The following is a 19,085-nucleotide window of genomic DNA, read 5'->3' on the forward strand; positions in this document are numbered from 1 at the left end:
GTATGCCAGCGGTCGGGCTCCCGGCGCCGGTATGCAGGTTGCCGGGAGCCCGGACGCCGGAATACCATACTACACCCCTCATATCTACAGTACAGTAGACAAGTGGTCACTTGTGTATGCAGCCTGCGAGTCCAGCAGCACAACGGAACTAGTTAACTTGGGTCTCCTATACAATCATTTGTTTGGACATAGGGCAATTTACACATTTTTATTACAATCTTGCATGAAATTCATTATTTGTTTTTGTTTATATCATAACTCTCCAGTAAAGCTAATCGAATATAACAGTAGGAAACAAGAAGCTAAATAACGAGATTTAGGGTAAGAACTTACCTTTGTTAAATCTCTTTCTGCGAGGTACACTGGGCTCCACAAGGATTGGACAATGGGGTGTAGAGTAGGATCTTGATCCGAGGCACCAACAGGCTCAAAGCTTTGACTGTTCCCAGAATGCACAGCGCCGCCTCCTCTATAACCCCGCCTCCCTGCACAGGAGCTCAGCTTTTAGTTAGCCAGCCCAATGCAGTAGCAGGAAAAGAGACGACAACGGTTAGTAGTCACATAATCCACACTCTCACGACAAGAGAAGTGTCAGTGGCTAATGCCATACCAACCCAAAGAAGCTAAGTGCGTCAGGGTGGGCGCCTTGTGGAGCCCAGTGTACCTCGCAGAAAGAGTTTTAACAAAGGTAAGTTCTTACCATAAATCTCATTTTCTGCTGCGGGGTACACTGGGCTCCACAAGGATTGGACAATGGGGATGTCCTAAAGCAGTTCCTTATGGGAGGGGACGCACTGTAGCGGGCACAAGAACCCGGCGTCCAAAGGAAGCATCCTGGGAAGCGGCAGTATCGAAGGCATAGAACCTTATGAAAGGTGTTCCCAGAGGACCACGTAGCCGCCTTACACAATTGTTCAAGGGTCGCACCACGTTGGGCCGCCCAAGAAGGTCCAACAGATCGAGTAGAATGGGTCGTAATGTGAGCAGGAGCTGACAGACCAGCCTTCACATAAGCATGTGCAAACACCATTCTAATCCATCTGGCCAGGGTCTGCTTGTGAGCAGGCCAGCCACGTATGTGAAATCCAAACAAAACAAAGAGAGAATCAGATTTTCGAATAGAAGCAGTTCTCTTCACATAGATACAGAGAGCCCGTACCACATCCAAAGACCGCTCTTTGGGAGACAAATCAGGAGAGACAAAGGCCGAAACCACAATCTCCTGATTAAGGTGGAACGAAGAAACCACCTTAGGTAAATATCCGGGACGAATCCGAAGAACCGCCCGGTCACGGTGAGAAATCAGATATGGGGAACTACAAGACAAGGCACCCAGATCCGAAACTCTTCTAGCAGAGGCAATAGCCAGCTAGAACACCACCTTAAGGGAAAGCCACTTAAGGTCAGCTAAACTCAGGGGTTCAAACGGAGGCTCCTGCAACGCCTCCAAAACCACCGACAAGTCCCAAGGAGCCACAGGCGGGACATAGGGAGGTTGGATACGCAAGACACCCTGAGTGAAAGTATGAACATCAGGTAAAGTCACAATTTTTCTCTGAAACCACACCGACAAGGCCGAAATATGAACCTTGAGGGAGGCCAGACGCAGGCCTAAATCTAGGCCATGCTGCAGAAAAGCCAAAAGTTTGGTTGTACTAAACTTGGAAGCGTCATAATTATTAGATGCGCACCAAACAAAGTATGAATGCCAGACCCTATGGTAAATCCGAGCAGAAGCCGGTTTCCGGGCCCGCAACATAGTTTTAATGACCTCTTCAGAAAAACCCTTAGCCCTCAAGACGGAAGGTTCAAGAGCCACGCCGTCAAAGACAGCCGGGCTAGGTCCTGGTAGACACAGGGGCCCTGAACGAGGAGGTATGGGCATTGTGGAAGCAGAAGTGGACGCTCTGACGAAAGGCCTTGCAGGTCTGAGAACCAGGGCCGTCTGGGCCACGCCGGAGCTATGAGAAGCAGAATTCCTTTTTCTTGCTTGGACTTCCAAATTACCCTGGGCAGGAGTGACACCGGAAGGAACACGTACGGCAGCCGAAACCTCCACGGCACCGTCAGCGCATCCACGAATGCTGCTTGAGGATCCCTTGTCCTTGCTCCGAAGACCGGAACCTTGTGATTGTGTCGAGACGCCATCAGATCTACGTCTAGAAGACCTCAATTTTCCACTAGGAGTTGAAACACTTCTGGATGGAGGCTCCACTCGCCGGCATGCACGTCCTGATGACTGAGAAAGTCTGCTTCCCAATTCAGGACTCCCAGAATGAATGTTGCCGATATGGCCGGTAGATGGCGTTCCGCACAACGTAGAATCCGTGAGACTTCCTTCATTGCCAAACGGCTTCGAGTGCCGCCTTGATGATTTATGTAAGCCACTGTGGTGGCGTTGTCCGACTATATTTGAACAGGACGGTTCTGAATTAAATGCTGGGCCAGGTTCAACACATTGAAGACCACCCGCAATTCCTGAATGTTGATCGAGAGGAGAGATTCCTCCTTGGTCCACCGACCCTGAAGGGAGTGTTGCTCCAGCACCGCGCCCAAACCTCTTAGACTGGCATCTGTCGTCAACAGGACCCAGTTGGATATCCAGAAGGGACGGCCCCTGCACAACTGTTGGTCCCGGAGCCACCAAAGTAGCGACAGATGGACCTCCGGAGTCAATGAGATCATGTGAGACCTGATCTGGTGAGGCAGGCCGTCCCACTTGGCTATAATCAGCCTCTGGAGGGAGCGAGAATGGAATTGAGCATACTCCACCATGTCGAATGCTGAGACCATGAGGCCCAGCACCTGCATCGCCGAATGTATCGACATTTGCCGACGAGAAAGGAAGCAACGAATCCTGTCCTGAAGCTTCAGGACTTTCTCCTGAGACAAGAACAACCGCTGGTTGTGAGTGTCCAATAGCACTCCCAGGTGCACCATGCTCTGAGCAGGGACCAGGGAAGATTTCTTCCAGTTGATAAGCCACCCGTGGGCTTGTAGAAATTGGACCGTCATATCCAGATGACACAGGAGAAGTTCTGGGGAATTTGCCAGGATTAACAAGTCGTCCAGGTACGGCAGTATCCTGACCCCTTGACGGCGGAGTACCACCGTCATCACTTTGGTGAAAACTGGCGGAGCCGTTGTTAAACCAAAAGGTAACGCCCGAAACTGGTAATGAAGGTTGCCAATAGCGAACCTCAGGTATTGCTGATGTGACGCTGCTATAGGAATATGCAGGTAAGCATCCTGTATATCCAGGGAGACCATGTAGTCCCCAGGTTCCAAGGCCAGAACTATAGAGCAAAGGTTTTCCATACGGAACTTAGAAACCTTCACAAACTTGTTCAATGCCTTGAGGTTGAGAATGGGCCGTGAGGACCCATTCGGTTTCGGGACTAGAAACAGCGGAGAATAGTACCCCCGGCCCCTCTGAGCAAGTGGCACCTGTACTACAACTCCTGTATCCAGGAGGGTCTGTACCACCGAATGCAGAGTGTTTGCCTTTGTCTGGTCCGACGGGACGTCTATCTGGCAAAATCGATGAGAGGGTCGGTTTTTGAAGGCTATGGCGTAACCTCGAGTGACGACTTCCCATACCCAGGCATCTGAAGTGGTCTTCAACCATTCCTGGGTATACCCTAGATGCCGGCCCCCCACCCTGGGATCCCCCAGGGGGAGGCCCGCCCCGTCATGCGGCAGGCTTATCGGTCTTGGAAGCTGGCTGACGGGCAGCCCAGGCTCTTTTGGGCTTCGGCTTACCAGGTTTGGAAGTGCGGGCCTGCTTGTGGTACGCCTGACCTTTTGCTTTACCTGAAGGGCGAAAGGGGCGAAAGGACGTACCTTTAACCTTCGACACAGAAAGAGCGGTATTTGGTAGACAGGCAGTTTTGGCAGTAGCCAAGTCAGCCACAATCTTATTTAAGTCCTCCCCAAACAGAATATCTCCCTTGAAAGGGAGTACCTCCAGAGTTTTTCTAGAGTCCAGATCCACAGACCAGGATCTCAGCCACAATATCCGGCGAGCCAGGACTGATGTAGTAGAGGCCTTGGCTGCTAGGGTACCGGCATCAGAAGCCGCCTCTTTAATATAGCGAGAAGTTGTGACAATATATGACAAGCATTGTCCAGCATGGTCAGAGGAGATTTCAGTATCTAACTCCAAGGCCCACGCTTCAATAGCCTCGACAGCCCATGTAGCTGCAATAGTGGGCCTTTGCGCAGCACCCGTGAGGGTGTAAATCGCTTTCAGACAACCCTCCACACGCTTATCTGTAGGCTCTTTTAGAGACGTGACGGTAGTGACAGGCAGAGCTGAGGAAACCACCATCCTGGCCACATGTGAGTCCACTGGAGGAGGCGTTTCCCAATTCTTAGACAGCTCTGGCGCGAGGGGATAGCGAGCCAGCATCTTCTTGTGAGGCACAAACTTCGTACCCGGGTTTTCCCAGGGTTCCTGACGTATATCCACTAGGTGGTCAGAGTGAAGTAAAACTTGTTTAACCACCTTCTGACGCTTGAACCTATCTGGTTTCTTAGGAGGAACGGATGGGCTCGGGATCATCCGTAATCTGTAGAATTAACTTAATAGCCTCCAAAAGATCAGGAACATCCACATGTGAACTACCCTCCCCATCAGCCATATCTGAGTCAGAACCTGTGGGGTCAGTATACGTGCCGTCTTCATCAGACGAGGTGTCAGTGACAGCAGTGGATTGTGAGGAGACAAGCACTCACTTAGAGGACCCCTTGGACTTAGGCGAGCGATGGTCAGACTTTTTAGTAGTCAGGGACTGGTTCAACTTCTTTAACTGAGCAGATAAATCGTCCGCCCACGGCGGGTTAGCTGCAGGGACCACATACGGTTGTACCGGCATTGGGGCTCCCATAGGGGGTGTTAGTTTATGAAAGCGGCCCACGGTGGGTCAGTATGTGCCTCCGTTGCCACAGTCCCACTGGGGGGAAAGGAGCCCCCAGAACCAGAGCTCACAGCTGCTATATTCTCCTCATATGGGTCTGTGGCTTCAGCAACACCGGCAGTGTGTTCAGCCCCAGAACTGTTACCCTCAGAAGCAGACATGATATAACTTGCAGTATCAGGTAACACAGTACAATTGGCAGCAGCACAATACCTCTAGCCCAAGTAGAGGTGCAGTGTAGTCAGCACTAGCAGAGATAAAGGAGAGATATGGTGACTAAATCATAGAGAAAAATACGTAATACAGTATATCTTTGTGAAAATCCTATATTAGATAAAACCTGACGCACCAAGCCCCCTCAGGTTATAGAATATAGGGATAGCAGGTTGAGTGAAAGACACGAAATGGACACCACTCAGCTATCAAATGCACACACAGAAAGTCACAGTTTGTACAATGCAGAGGTTATTACTGACAATAATACTGCACTGGACTACCTTACACAGCTATATAACAAATGATATAACAGTACACAGTAAGAACTGGATGTATATCACAGGGTAATTGTACTAGAAAACCCTGACTAAATGCACTCTTTCTTACTAACACTGACTAAAAAAGGCAGGTAGAATACTTAAGTGTCATGTAAAGTCACAGCACTGACAACCAGGCGGCTTTACATAGGAGGATTTGCCCAAGCAGTCCCAGGAACAGTGAGCTGAGGGATAATGGCGCCGCAGACACTGACAGGGAGTGTGGAAAAGACAGAGATGCAGCTCCAGGGCAGGAACACTTGCTAGAAATGGCGCCCTGGGGCTGGGGGACGGGCTTCAGGTCTAAGCCTTATCCCTTCTGCTGGCAAAACCACCGGGTACTGTGGGCGATATAAGAATTGGTTTAGAGAGAAAACCTGACCTGTGCCCATGCCCTGGTGATCTAGTGGGATCGCCTGTATCCACAGTGTCCACCGCCAGCACGCGTGGCCCGCCTCCCACTGACCGCGCCGGATCGCGATAAAGACCGGGTCCCGCAAGCGGGACCCACTTACCACCTCCCGAAGCGCGGCCATGCGATCCTGGAAAGCCCCAGCCGTGTGTGTCTAACGTGAAGAAAACCGGAGCCTCCGCTGTAGGTACCCGGCAACCAGGGCTCGGGAGTGTACAGCGCCGCTGGGGAGAGCTGGAGCTGCAGCAGTGAATGTCACAAGACATTTACCACCGCTGCTGCCCTTGAAGTCTTCACTTTTTACCTCATAAAAAGCTTTTCTCAGGGCTGCCTGGAGCAGCCCCTCTGTTCAGTGCCTGCTTACTGCAGCACCAACTTACAAAACTGAGCTCCTGTGCAGGGAGGCGGGGTTATAGAGGAGGCGGCGCTGTGCATTCTGGGAACAGTCAAAGCTTTGAGCCTGTTGGTGCCTCGGATCAAGATCCTACTCTACACCCCATTGTCCAATCCTTGTGGAGCCCAGTGTACCCCGCAGCAGAAATATGTTTTTTATAAATGGTGAGAAACTCTAACTGTAGTACACATATGTACAATTCTAAACTATATTTCTCCTTCTTTCATGAGGGACATTGCAGAACACTGAGGTATGCTAAGTAATGTGGGGAACATGGCACTTTAAGAAAAAAAAAACGCACATCATCCTGTCTCCTCCCTCTCCATACTCCTGCAACCTAGCGATCAGTTTTATCTAATTGTATGGCTCAGTGGCTGGTGCGATGCCTTTATCATGGCTGCGGTTCTTGGTAAGTGTGGCGCTCAGCCAGCATCGGCTGCTGTGGCACTCTTCACTGTAGAGAGTGTGATGCCGGAACGCTAATTTGCTCTCCGGGCCGTGGGAGGAGCTACCCTTGACAACTACTCTGGGAAAAGCACACTCTCCTGCTGGGACTGCCCACCATTTTCTGTCCTCAGATGCCGGGACCTTGCAGCAGGCAAGTCCTCTGTGAGGTGTTTCCTAACTACTTGTGCAGTTTGTTTTCTGGTTTCCTACATAGGTATATCTATAGGGAGGTGTGTTTGCTCATGCCTTGCTGCAGTTGGGAAAACTAACAGTTGCTATATACACACACACACTTCCATAGTCTATATATTTAGTACTTTATTGGTTATATCATTACTAAAAACTCCCTAGTAAGGGCCTCTTCGATTGGGGAGGCGCAGTTGTGGGTCAGCATCATTGCTTACGCTATGGCGGATTTATCCATCTATTCTCCAGGCAGCTGGGAGAGCCTGAGAGGACCGGATAATGCGACCGGTACAGATCAGGTAAGTATTATTCTACTGCTCCCGGCCCAATCTATATTTAATTCCAGCGCACCCACAGGGCCCTACAGGATGCAGTTCTGGAATCTCAAAAGGGGGAAAAGGTTCTATTTCTCTTTTTCTTGTCCAAAATCCTGGTGTGTAATTGCGCCCCATTCTGAATTCGAAGTCCCTCAACCACTTTGTTAATGTTTGGACTTTCAAAATTGTGTCTTTCAAATACAAGTCATGGAGCCAGAAGAATTCTTAGGTCACCATAGATATAAGAAACGCTTACCTGCACATGCCAATATTTGAACCACAGCAGGCATACCTGCATCTTGCGATTCTGGACCTTCATTTTCGCGCTCTGGCTTTTGGGCTCACTTCTGCTCCAACAGTGTTCACAAAGGTTACGCCCATGATGACAACACATCTTAGAGCTCTGGAAATGACCATTTGGATGACTATTTGTTAAAGTATCTGCTTCCTCTGGCGCTCATGTCACAGGTTTTGACAACAGAACTTTTTCTGCGTTCTAAGAGTTGGATCACTAATCACTAAAAATCAATTGTGCCGTCTCTGAGAAGGTTTTTCTTAGGAATTATATTCGATACTCACCAGGGTCTTCCTACCTCTGGAGAAGATTCTCTCTCTCCAAGCCATGATGCATCTACTCTTAGGCAAAGGACAGTCTCTGTTCATCTGTGTATGACGACTGTGGGCAAAATTAGTAGGGCCCATCGAGGCAGTACCATTTTCCAGATTTCATTCCAGGGAGTTTCAGCTGGATCTCCTCTCCAAGTGGAACAGATTTCCCTTTTGCCTGGTGTAGAAGATTTGTTTATCTGTAAAGACTGATGTCTTCCTAACATGGTGGTTAGACAGTACATCTGTCTAACCAAGGGTCGTCTGTTCTCAATATGGTACTGGGTGACCCCAACTATGGATGCAAGCCTCAGTGGCTAGGTGGTGGTTCCTCTGCAGTCCACTTTTCAGAGTAGATGGACTTAACAAGAGTCTGTTCTTCCAATCAATGGTTTGGAACTAGGCAATATGACCATGTTGAAACCTCTGTTGCAAGGTCATCCAATGCAGGTCCATCAGACGTCACATCGGTGGCATACATAAATCACCAGGAGCACACTGCATTTGCAATGAAACTTCCAAGATCCTGAAGTGGGGGGAGAGGCACATTCTGGCAATTTCCACAGTCTTTCTACCAGACATGGAAAACAGAGACGGATTTCCTGATCCAGCTGTTGGTCAATCAGTGGGGTAAGCCAAATGTTGATATGATGGCATCGCAGCTGAAACTCAAGGTTCCATGGTACTGCTACTGGACTCAAGACCTTGCAACTCTACTCGTCAACTGATCTACATTTTCCCTCGTCTGGCAATGCTGCAGATAGTCCTGAAGCTGATAAAATGTGAGAGGGTCAGAGTCATCCTTGTACTGCTGGATTGGCTCAGATGAGCATGGTATTCAGATCTTTTCGGAATTCTAGTGGCTACTCAGTTACGACTTCCCATACTGTCCAATTTTCTCACTCACAGTCCCAATCAGTGGTACCTCCATTCTCAAGAGAAAAGGTTCTCAAACTCTCTCATCCTAAAATTTCTAAGGCAAATTTCAGCCAAATATTACCACAGTATTGTCCAAGTATGGCATATTTATGTGCTTTGGTGTGAATGGTGACAGCTGCCTACTTAGTCACTCTAGTTTTCTTGTTTTTTTTACGTTTCTATAACACGGTCCAGACTCTGATTTATGGTTGAGTTTACTGCAAGTCCAGATTTCAGCAGCTGGCTTTACATTCTGACAATTAAACTTTCCTGCAGGGAGTCGTTTAGGTATAGTCTCCACATGTATCCATGGTAGTTCCCTGGAGTCTTAACCTAGTTCTTTGTTACTTATAATCCAGTGTCTTTGATTCCTTGGATTTGGTAGATCTCAAGTTCAATACTTGAAAAAACATTTTCTTCTGGCTACTGCATCAGCGAGACTGTTCTCAGAACTAGGAGTCTCATTTAGAGTTCCATGAGGACAGGGTGGCGGTTCAGCCATGTTTCCATCTTCTACAGATGCGGAAATGTCTCCCTTCACTTGATCTGGTCTGGGCTTTAAAGATGGACCAAAGATTCACCGAAGACAGACTCTTTATTCATTGTCTACGATTCACACAAGCACAGTTGACAGGCTGTTGGTGACTCGCCAAGCTTATGTTGCTTCGGGTCACAGAGCGTAGGGACTTACTAGACTGCAAGGCATGGGGCCTCCGCAGAACAGTTATGCAGCGACCTGGTCGTCATTGCATACTTTTACCAAACCCTATAAATTCTATACGTTCAAATCCCGAAACGCCAGTTTGCACGGTAAGGTGCTTCGCACTGTGTAAGAGTGCTCCCACCCCTGAAGGATGTCCCCTGTGTTTTCCAGTGCCCCCGTGAATGAAGGAGAAAGTAAGATTTTTGTACTAATCGTTAAATCGCTTTCTCCGAATCCATGAGGGACACTGGACACCATCCCAATACTTCTGCCTATTTTTTTCTTTGACAACTGTTCTGTAAGATAACATGTTGTTTGCGACTCACAGTCTATTGCTTTTCCCCCTCTCTCCTACCTCTTTTTGCCTTTGTCCTTCAAGGCTTTGGTAGACATAATGGATTGCTAGGCTAGGGTGCAGTGGATTGGAGGGGAAGAAGCCAGAATTCTGTGCAGTTTTTTCTTAAAGTGCAAAGCTCCTCACACTACCATATACCCCAGTGTGTCCAATGAAATCGGAGAATTGCATTTAACCATAACTGCAAAAATCCTATTGCTAGTAAGTCAACAGTACATAAATACAGCATCTCTAAGAAAAAATAGACATTGTGCTGTCTATTCACTTCAGGACAAGAGTTCATGTTTCTAGGATTTCCCACACAACTTTAACTTATCCTAACAAACTTCCTGTAGTTTATATTTATGTTTCTGCTCAGTTTTGTAGGATTAAAAACATTGACATTTTGAGCTATGACAAACACTTCCCGGCAAATTTGGATTCATCAATCTAAAACATGTCTATTTGGTTTCCTTTTTCAGAGTTTTTATATCAAGTCACACAGAAAACAAGCTTAGTAGAGTGACCTCTATAAGAGTAGTTTACAGTAATAATCTCACTTCATCTGTTAATGTCTTGGCTGAGATCTTCTTACGACGTGCGACAGGACTCCGCTCATCATTCACCTCATAATCCTCTTCATTCATCCACTCGTTAAATAAATCAGTGTCCAGAATCCATTTGGCATGCACCTAATAATAAAAACAAACAAAAAAACTGTTAATGAGCATGTTGCAGTATATGGAATACTCCCAATTAGTATAGAATACTTTATGAAGGTTGAGATTAAAATGGTACGCGTGGTAGTGGTCACATCAGAAGCGGCAAGTCAGAAAGATCACTGTGCGACTGCTGGAAGACAATCTGAGAGACCTGCTTCATGGTTTCCTCCCCCACTGCCTGAGTCACACTTGCCTTGCTACCCCCCTTCCTCACCATCCTTCCCCACAAGGCTGCAGAGAGAAGCAGCCACTGGGAAGATGTAGGTTCCCGATGGTCGCGATGTTCCGATCACTTTTGTACTAATACATTGGCCATCGATGTTTATAACAATTTAAAAAAACGTGTAATAATTTTTATTTAAAATATAAAAAAATCATATTAGATATGTTTTAAATAGATGTTCTTAACATAATTCAAGCCTAAAACCCCTTTGTAATTTTAAGCGATTTTTGGATAAAAATAGGATTTTAATTACTACGTCTAGTACGATGGGGTATAGACGGGGTCCAGAGGAGCCGGTGCACATTACATTTCTTCCAATGGGTGTGCTGGCTCCTCCCCTCTATGCTCCCTCCCACAGGCAGTTATAGGTAAAACAGTGCCCAAAGGAGAAAGGACATATATGAGAGAAGGAACATGATAAAAAAGTATGATGAAATTTATATACCAGCACACCACTAACATATAACAACCACCAATGGCTGGTAACAACAGCAGCTGAACAGGTAAACACATAAAAGAGAACATGTAGAAAAGTCAACGCACTGAGGCGGGCGCCCAATACCCCTTATGGACTACGAGAAAAGGATTTACCGGTAGGTAATTAAAATAGTATTTTCTATATTTTGATATCTGAACACGCCCCGGTATCCTTAGATCTGTGGCATCATGCAGTGGTGGAGGCGACTCGCCTTTGGCGCTTCCCAGACTACTTGTCCAAATCCGAGGACTTTAAAAATTTTCTTACGACAACTTGGACAAACTACCAGGATGACAATATAGACAGTTGGGATGATATTGTCTTATTCTGGGGGGCGTCAAAGGCGGTCATGCGTGGCCATATTATAAAATACAAAAATCAGTGTCACAGACCTGTACAATATACCAATCGAACCACTCAGACTCCTCTATGGAAGCTTATTTGCAATCCAGGAAGGCTCTTGAAGCATTTTTGACTGCACAAGCTAGGTCCAGTTTGGAACACTCTAGACAGATGTATTTCAAGTGGGGAAACGAGTCTGGCAGATTGCTGGCCCTTATAAAAAACGATCCTTCATTACAGCCATTAGAGCCCCGGATACTGGCGCAACCTGCGTTAACACTCGGGAGATACTTGACCATTTCCACAATTACTATACGTCCTTGTACCAAGAGGTACCGATATCGACAGATCGACAAGATCGCCTTTTGTCCTTAGCCAAACTACCCACATTAACTCAGGAACAGAGAGATAGTTTGGCTGGGGATATAACGGAGGAGGAGTTGAGAGGTGTTATTAAGGGGCTGTTGCCCCACAAATCTCCTGGCCCAGATGGATTTTCTGGCATATATTACAAAATATTGGAAACTGAAATGTTGCCTGCATTGTTGGCTCTATTAAATAAAGTGTTAAAGGAAAAACCTATATTCCCATCATTTACGGACGCTTACACGTCCCTTATTCTAAAACCTGATAAAGATCCTTTGTTGATGGATTCCTACAGGCCAATCTCCCTCCTAAACACCGATCTGAAATTATTAGCTAAGATTATGGCCAACAGATTACAAGCAATCCTGCCGGACTTGTTGACCACGCATCAGACTGGTTTTGTTAGGGGGCGACATTCTGTAAGGGCAATTAGAATGGCCATAGCGGCAGTGGTAGCAGGAACACAAACGCCGCAACCTAATAGCATGTTACTTAGTTTGGATACCAATAAAGCTTTTGACTCAGTGGCTTGGCCTCATCTGTTCGAAATTTTGGACAGAAGAGGTTTTGACCCGATTTTTATTGAATTGATTAGATATTTTTATTCCCAACCCAAAACATCTTTATTAATTAATGGAGTGAGGGGTGAACACATTCACATGTTTAGGGGTACACATCAGGGATGTCCGTTATCCCCCCTATTGTTCAACCTCTGTATAGACCCATTGTTTCACATCCTACAATCTTGGACGGAATTCAGGGGCATTGGGGTGGGTGGGGTTGAAATTAAACTATCGGCCTTTGCGGACGATGAATTATTATATATAGACGATCCAAAATCATCTTTGCAAATTATTTTTAGATAAACTGGAAGAATTTGGCGAAATCTCAGGATTCACAGTTAATCTGGCTAAATCGGTAGGTCATTGCTTACATCCCTGCATTACTACACCGCACTGGGGTTGTCTGATTGCGGTAAGGTGGGCAAGGTCATACATTGACTACTTAGGTATTCGCCTCCCAAACGCCCGGTAGAGCTATACAGGTTGAATATCTCTAAGGCATTAACAGACACGGCAAGGGTACTAGAGGGTTGGGCCCACCTTATGCTATCATATGTAGGGAGAGCGAATCTCATTAAAATGGTGACGTTTCCCAGATGGTTATATATTTTGCAGGCTTTGCCTCTTCTTTTATCTCAAAAAGATATTGGCCTATTGAAAGCCCACTTTAGAAAATGTATTTGGGGAGCTAAAAGACCGCGAATAGGGCTGATAAAGTTACAACAACCGGTCACTAACTAAGTATTAACTTTCCTAATATTTTATTCTATAACCAAGCGGCGATATTGCGTTATTTACGAGATTGGTTGTCTGACAAAGACCTTTACGCTAATACTTCTCTGAAAGAACAGTTTTTGACAGATTGTAGCTTGATGGGTCTGTTACACCGACATGACAGTGAAGTAGAAGACAATATATACGTAATGATCCTATATTATGGACTACAAAACGAATTTGGCATATACTCCGACATAGACATAACTTAAATTCATATAACACCCTTTTCTCACAATTCCTACACAACCCTGATTTTCAGGGCGGGTTGGCGACCTCACCCTTTGATAGACTACAATCTGAAGGACTACATAATGTGGGTACGCTTTTAAATAGAGAAACTAAGACACCTCTTTCGTATACGCAAGCATTGGAAAGATTTCCGAGCTTCCAAAGATACCCATTCGCCTATATGCAGGCTAAACACTATGCAATATCGGTGATTAGGAAGATTAGCTGACGATGACTGGAATAATTCCTTAGATGTGCTGTTGAGATCAGACTTAACAGTCAAGGGAGCGATATCACAATACTATACTTTTTTGAGGCAGAATATTAACCATAATCATATTCAGTCGGGTATGAAATCTAGGGTATGCATCGTTCCCTCCCTGACTTGTGATGGATTATTGAAATCACTCTGCTGGTCCAGGAAAACAATTCCGGCGATTCAATATCAAGAAATTATTTTAAACATCTATCAGAAGGCTTACTTTTTCGCCCCACAAGCAACATTTAGCATGGTTGATACCATCTGCCTCTTGTCCCAGATGTCATGCTGATATAGCAGATATGTATCACTACTTTTGGAAGTGCCCCCTACTGAGAACTTTCTGGCTCAGAATAAGACGGTTTGCTCTGTATAATTTGGTAAACTATATTCCCTTTACGGATAAATGGGCAATATTCGGTATGCTGCCGGAGGAGCAACGAAGAGAGAGAGGGTGCAAGCGCCTGTTACTAATTATAAGTGCAGCTGCCCACAAGGCCATCTTGCAGACATGGATTGAGGCAACCCCCCCCCCCCCCCCACACCCTGAAACTTTTCAAGGATAAACTGCACCATGTGTTTCACATGGAGTTGACTGACACTATGCTGGAAAAAGAGAAGCGTTCGTCAGGGTTCTTTGGAACTTGGGAAAGCTATATCGATATTTTGCCGATTGACATACGTACTAGACTATGTGATTCCCGGAAACTAACGCAATGGTATGTTGGTATGCCATTCGGGAACTAACCGTGGACCCACCGGTAAATATATTACCCTAATTGAGCTTATTGAATTTTAGAGGTAAAGGGGCGGTTTGAGATGAAGAGGGTCGAAAGAGAATGCTCCCTGAGTGCATAGTCTTGTGGGAAAAGACATTGACCTGTATTTTTGTATAATGGATGTACTTATTTTACAGTTGACTATCATACTGATTCAGAGTATTTGTAATGTATGTTTGGATAAACTTCTGGCAAATGTTACGCAAGATGATCTGCATAGAACTTCTTAGTCGTAACTTTATTGTTATCCAAGAAAGTGTATGTATTATGGAATTTTGTGTTTCAATAAAAAATTTATATTAAAAAAATAAATAAATCATATTTTCTCTAGAATCCATAGGGTATATTGGGGGAAGCTAGTATGATGGGGACATCTCAAAGCTTCCAGAACTGGCGGGAACGTGGGGAGACTGCTGCAACACCGCCTGCCCAAACTGGGTATCCTCTTTGATACCCTGGCTAAACTTGCAGAACTTCACAAAGGTGTTCTTCCCCGACCAGGTAGCAGCTCAGCATAGTTGCAAGGCCGAGACTCCACGGGCAGCCGCCCAGGAAGAGCCCACCGATTTTGTAGAGTGGGCCTTCAGGGACTTAGAAACAGGTAAGGCTGCCAACACATAGGGCTGTGGCATACTAAGCCTAAGCCAACGAGCAATAGACTACTTCAAGGCAGGACAACCCTTTTTCTGCGCACCAAAGAGCACGAACAAGGAATCCGTTTTTCTGATCCGAGCAGTCCGCCTGATATAGATCTTCAAGGCTCGCACAGCATCTAACGCCTCCAGAGGAGCAGAAGAACCAGAACTTAATGGAACCACAATAGGCTGATTCAGGTAAAATGTGGAGACAACCTTCGGCAGGAACTGCTGTCTAGTCCGGAGCTCCGCTCTGTCCTCGTAAAAGACCAAGTACGGACTTTTACACGACAAGGCTCCCAATTTTGAGATAATCGAGCAGAAGCCAGGGCCAGTAAAATCACCGTCTTCCACGAGAGGTACTTTTCATCTACCGTTCAAACCAGGAGGACTGTAGAAATTCCAACATCACATTCAAATCCCAGGGTGCCGTAGCTGGCACAAAAGGAGGTTGTTTGTGGAGTACCCCTTTCAAGAAGGTCTGAACTTCTGGCAACACAGCCAATTTCTTCTGGAAGAAAATGGAGAGGGCTGAAATCTGGACCTTAATGGAGCCCAGACGTAAGCCCTTATCCACACCAGCCTGCAGGAAGCATAAGAAACGTCCCAAGTGGAACTCAGCAGGCAGATACGTGTGTTCATCGCACCAAGAAACGTATCTTCTCCAAATATGATCATAGTGTTTTGACGTCACAGGTTTCCTGGCCTGAACCATGGTAGCAAGAACCTATTTGGAAAGGCCCTTGTGAGCTAGGATGTTCCGCTCAATCTCCATGCCGTCAAACGAAGTCGCCGTACGTTTGGGTAGACGAACGGTCCTTGTTGAAGAAGATCTCTTCTGAGAGGTAGAGGCCAAGGGTCTTCGACGGACATGTACAAAAGATCCGCGTACCATGCCCTCTGAGGCCAATCCGGTGCAATCAGAATTGCCTGAACTCCCTGATTTCTGATGCGCTTGAGCACCCTTGGGAGCAACAGAATCGGGGGAAACAGGTAGACCAGCCAGTAAGGCACTACTGCACTCGCCTAAGGGTCCCTGGTTCGTGAGCAATACCGGTGAAGCTTCTTGTTGAGACGAGAAGGCATCATGTCTATCTGTGGGCAGCCCCTCCGGTGGATGATCTGCTGGAACACCTGCTGGTGGAGACCCCACTCCCCCGGGTGGAGATTGTGACGACTCAGGAAGTCCGCTTCCCAGTTGTCTACACCCAGAATGAAGAATGCGGACAGCTCTTGCAGAAGAGTATTCGTGACACCTCTCGCATGCAGGCTCTGCTTTTTGTCCCTCCTTGCCGATTGATGTACGCCACTGCTGTGGCGTTGTCCGACTGTACTTGGAAAGCATGATCCTTGAGCAGAGGAGAGGCCTGAAGCAGAGCATTGCAGATTGCCCGAAGTTCCAGAATGTTGATCGGAAGGAGGCTTTCATGGGCTGACCATCTGCTCTGCAACTGTGCCCCTTGGGTGACCGCTCCCCATCCTCGTAGACTCGCATCCATCGTGAGGAGGGTCCAATCCTGCATCCCAAAACTCCGGCCTTCCAGTAGATTGGAGGACTGCAACCACCACAGGAGGGAAAGCCTGACCTGAGGCGACAGCCGTATCATTCGTTGGATTTGAAGATGTGATACGGACCATTTTCTCAGGCGATCCAGCTGAAAAGTTCTGGCATGGAACCTCCCATAGGATCGCCTCGTATGAGGCGACCATATTTCCCAACAATCTTATGCAAAGATGGATGGACAGTTGAGTAGGTCGGAGCACCATGCGGACCATCTCTTGAAGTGTTCTCACCTTGTCCTCTGGTAGAAACATCTTCTGGGTCACAGTATGCAGCAACATCTCCAGAAACAGGAGCCGCTGAGTCAGCTCCAGGTGGGACTTCTGTAAGTTGAGGATCCACCCATGGTGACAGAAGTTGGATAGTGCGGTCGATATGGAGCAGCAAAAGCTCCCAGGATCTTGCTTTGATCAGAAGATCGTCCAAGGGACAATATTGACTCCTTGGAACCGGAGCTGGTACATCTTCTCCGCCACCAATTTTGTGAACACCCTCGGAGCTGTGGACAGGCCAAAGGGCAGTGCCTGGAATTGGTAGTGATTGTCCAGCAGAGCAAACCTCAGGTATGTCTGATGAGGCAGCCAAAACGGAATATGGAGGTAGGCATCCTTGATATCCAAGGAAACCATGAATTCCTGTTCTTCCAGGCCCGCAATCACTGCTCGCAAGGATTTCAATTTAAACTTGAAGACCTTCAGGTAAATATTCAAGGACTTTAGATTCAAAATGGGCCTTAATGAACCGCCCGGTTTCGGTACCACAAATAGGTTGGAGTAATAATCCTTGCCTCGTTGTGGTATTGGTACTGGAACAATGACGTGGGACTGGACCAACTTTAGGATGGCCTGTTGCAACGTAACCTGCATATCCTCCAAAGCTGGTAAGCTTGATTTGAAAAATCGTTGGGGAGGACCACTGTCGCACTCCAGCTTGTAGCCCTGAGAAACAAGATCCCTGACCCAGGTGTCCTGGTAGGAAGCCTCCCAGATGCGGCTGAAGTGACGCAGTCGAGCTCCCACCTCGAGATCCCCTCGGGGTGGGTGGCCACAGTCATGCTGAGGCCTTACTGGAGCAGAACCTGTTCCTGAAAGCTGGTGCTTGCAGGTTTTCTTGACTTACCTCTGGTGCCTCTAGTCGCATTGGAGACACCTCTGGCCTTAGATTGAAATCTGTTAGACCGAAAGGACTGTACAGACGGCCCCGGGTAGAAGCGTCTCGCCGGCGGGGCCCCAGAGGGGAGAAACGTGGATTTCCCAGCCGTAAATTTGGAAATCCATGTAGCCAATTCAATCCCAAAGAGCCATTCCCCTGAAAGGGGAGGGATTCCACACTGCGTCTGGATTCCGCATCCGCTATCCACTGACGCAACCACAAGGCCCTGCGCGCCGACACTACCATGGCAGAGGTCCTAGCATTAATATTCCCCATCTCCTTGAGCGAATCACAGAGGACGCGTGTAGTGTACTGAATGTGCTTTAGGAGGGTCACCATAGTGACCAGGGGCATAGCCCCGGAGAGGCCCTCCTGAATTTGAGTGGCCCATGAATGAATGGCATGGGTCATCCAGCAACCCGCAATGACCGGCCTTTGCGATACACCTGCTGCCATGTAAATATATTTGAGTGTAGCTTCTATTTTCCTATCCCCAGGATCCTTTATGGTAAAGGAGCAAGGGGCAGGCTGCACCGCCTTTTTGGACAGTCGACACTGATACATCAACTCCTGGTGGTTCCTCCCAAATTTCCTTCCTTCAGGAGCAAATGGGAAAGTGCACAAAAACTTTTTTGACACTTGGAATTTTTTGTCTGGATTTTTCCAGGCTAACTTGAATAGGTCATCTAACTCTGCAGAAAAAGGAAAAGGGACATTAGGCTTGTTTTGTATAAAGAAAAACGACTGCTGTGACGGATAGTCCTCTAGAGGAAGTTTTAACAAGTTCCGTATAGCCAGAATTAGGGGTTCAATACTCTGAGCAGAATCGGGATCCCCACTAACGGTATCCAAGTCCTCACCATCCTCCTGTATATCCTCATCTGTATTAGAAAGTATATCAGGCAAACCACGCTTCTGTGGTCCAGCATGAGAGGAGGGGGACTGTGTAACATCTGCCCTAGCAGCTAAATCTGCAACAGCTTGTTGTAGTAGCTGAGTTTTCTGTACATTAGCAGTGAGCTGAGATGACATATCAGACATCATATTTTTAAGGGACCCTAGCCATGCGGGCTCTGGACCCTCTCCCCCACCCCCTTCACTATTTGTGAAGATTGGCTGCATTGTTCACATGAAACAGAATCAGAAGATAATGGAGATAATCTGGTGTGGCATACACTGCACAGCTTCTGTTTACCCATGTTTTACAGTAAGCACAATAACAGACACATAC

The 19,085-nt window shown here is 47.0% G+C and overlaps 1 protein-coding gene across 7 annotated transcripts in view; it reads right to left on the reverse strand.

Annotated features, from left to right (window-relative positions):
* Positions 1-19,085, reverse strand: part of SMARCC2 (SWI/SNF related, matrix associated, actin dependent regulator of chromatin subfamily c member 2) — a 209,438-nt gene that overhangs the window by 78,956 nt on the left and 111,397 nt on the right. For all 7 annotated transcript variants that reach the window (XR_010212139.1, XR_010212175.1, XM_063952633.1 and 4 more), the window contains exon 9: positions 10,330-10,461. Coding sequence is in view for 5 of the 7 variants with exons in the window: in XM_063952633.1 (XP_063808703.1) it covers positions 10,330-10,461 (132 nt within the window). In the remaining 2 variants the exon portion in view is untranslated. The remainder of the gene's footprint in view (positions 1-10,329; positions 10,462-19,085) is intronic.

The sequence above is a fragment of the Pseudophryne corroboree genome, chromosome 2, assembly GCF_028390025.1.
Source record: "Pseudophryne corroboree isolate aPseCor3 chromosome 2, aPseCor3.hap2, whole genome shotgun sequence".
Classification (NCBI taxonomy): domain Eukaryota; kingdom Metazoa; phylum Chordata; class Amphibia; order Anura; family Myobatrachidae; genus Pseudophryne; species Pseudophryne corroboree.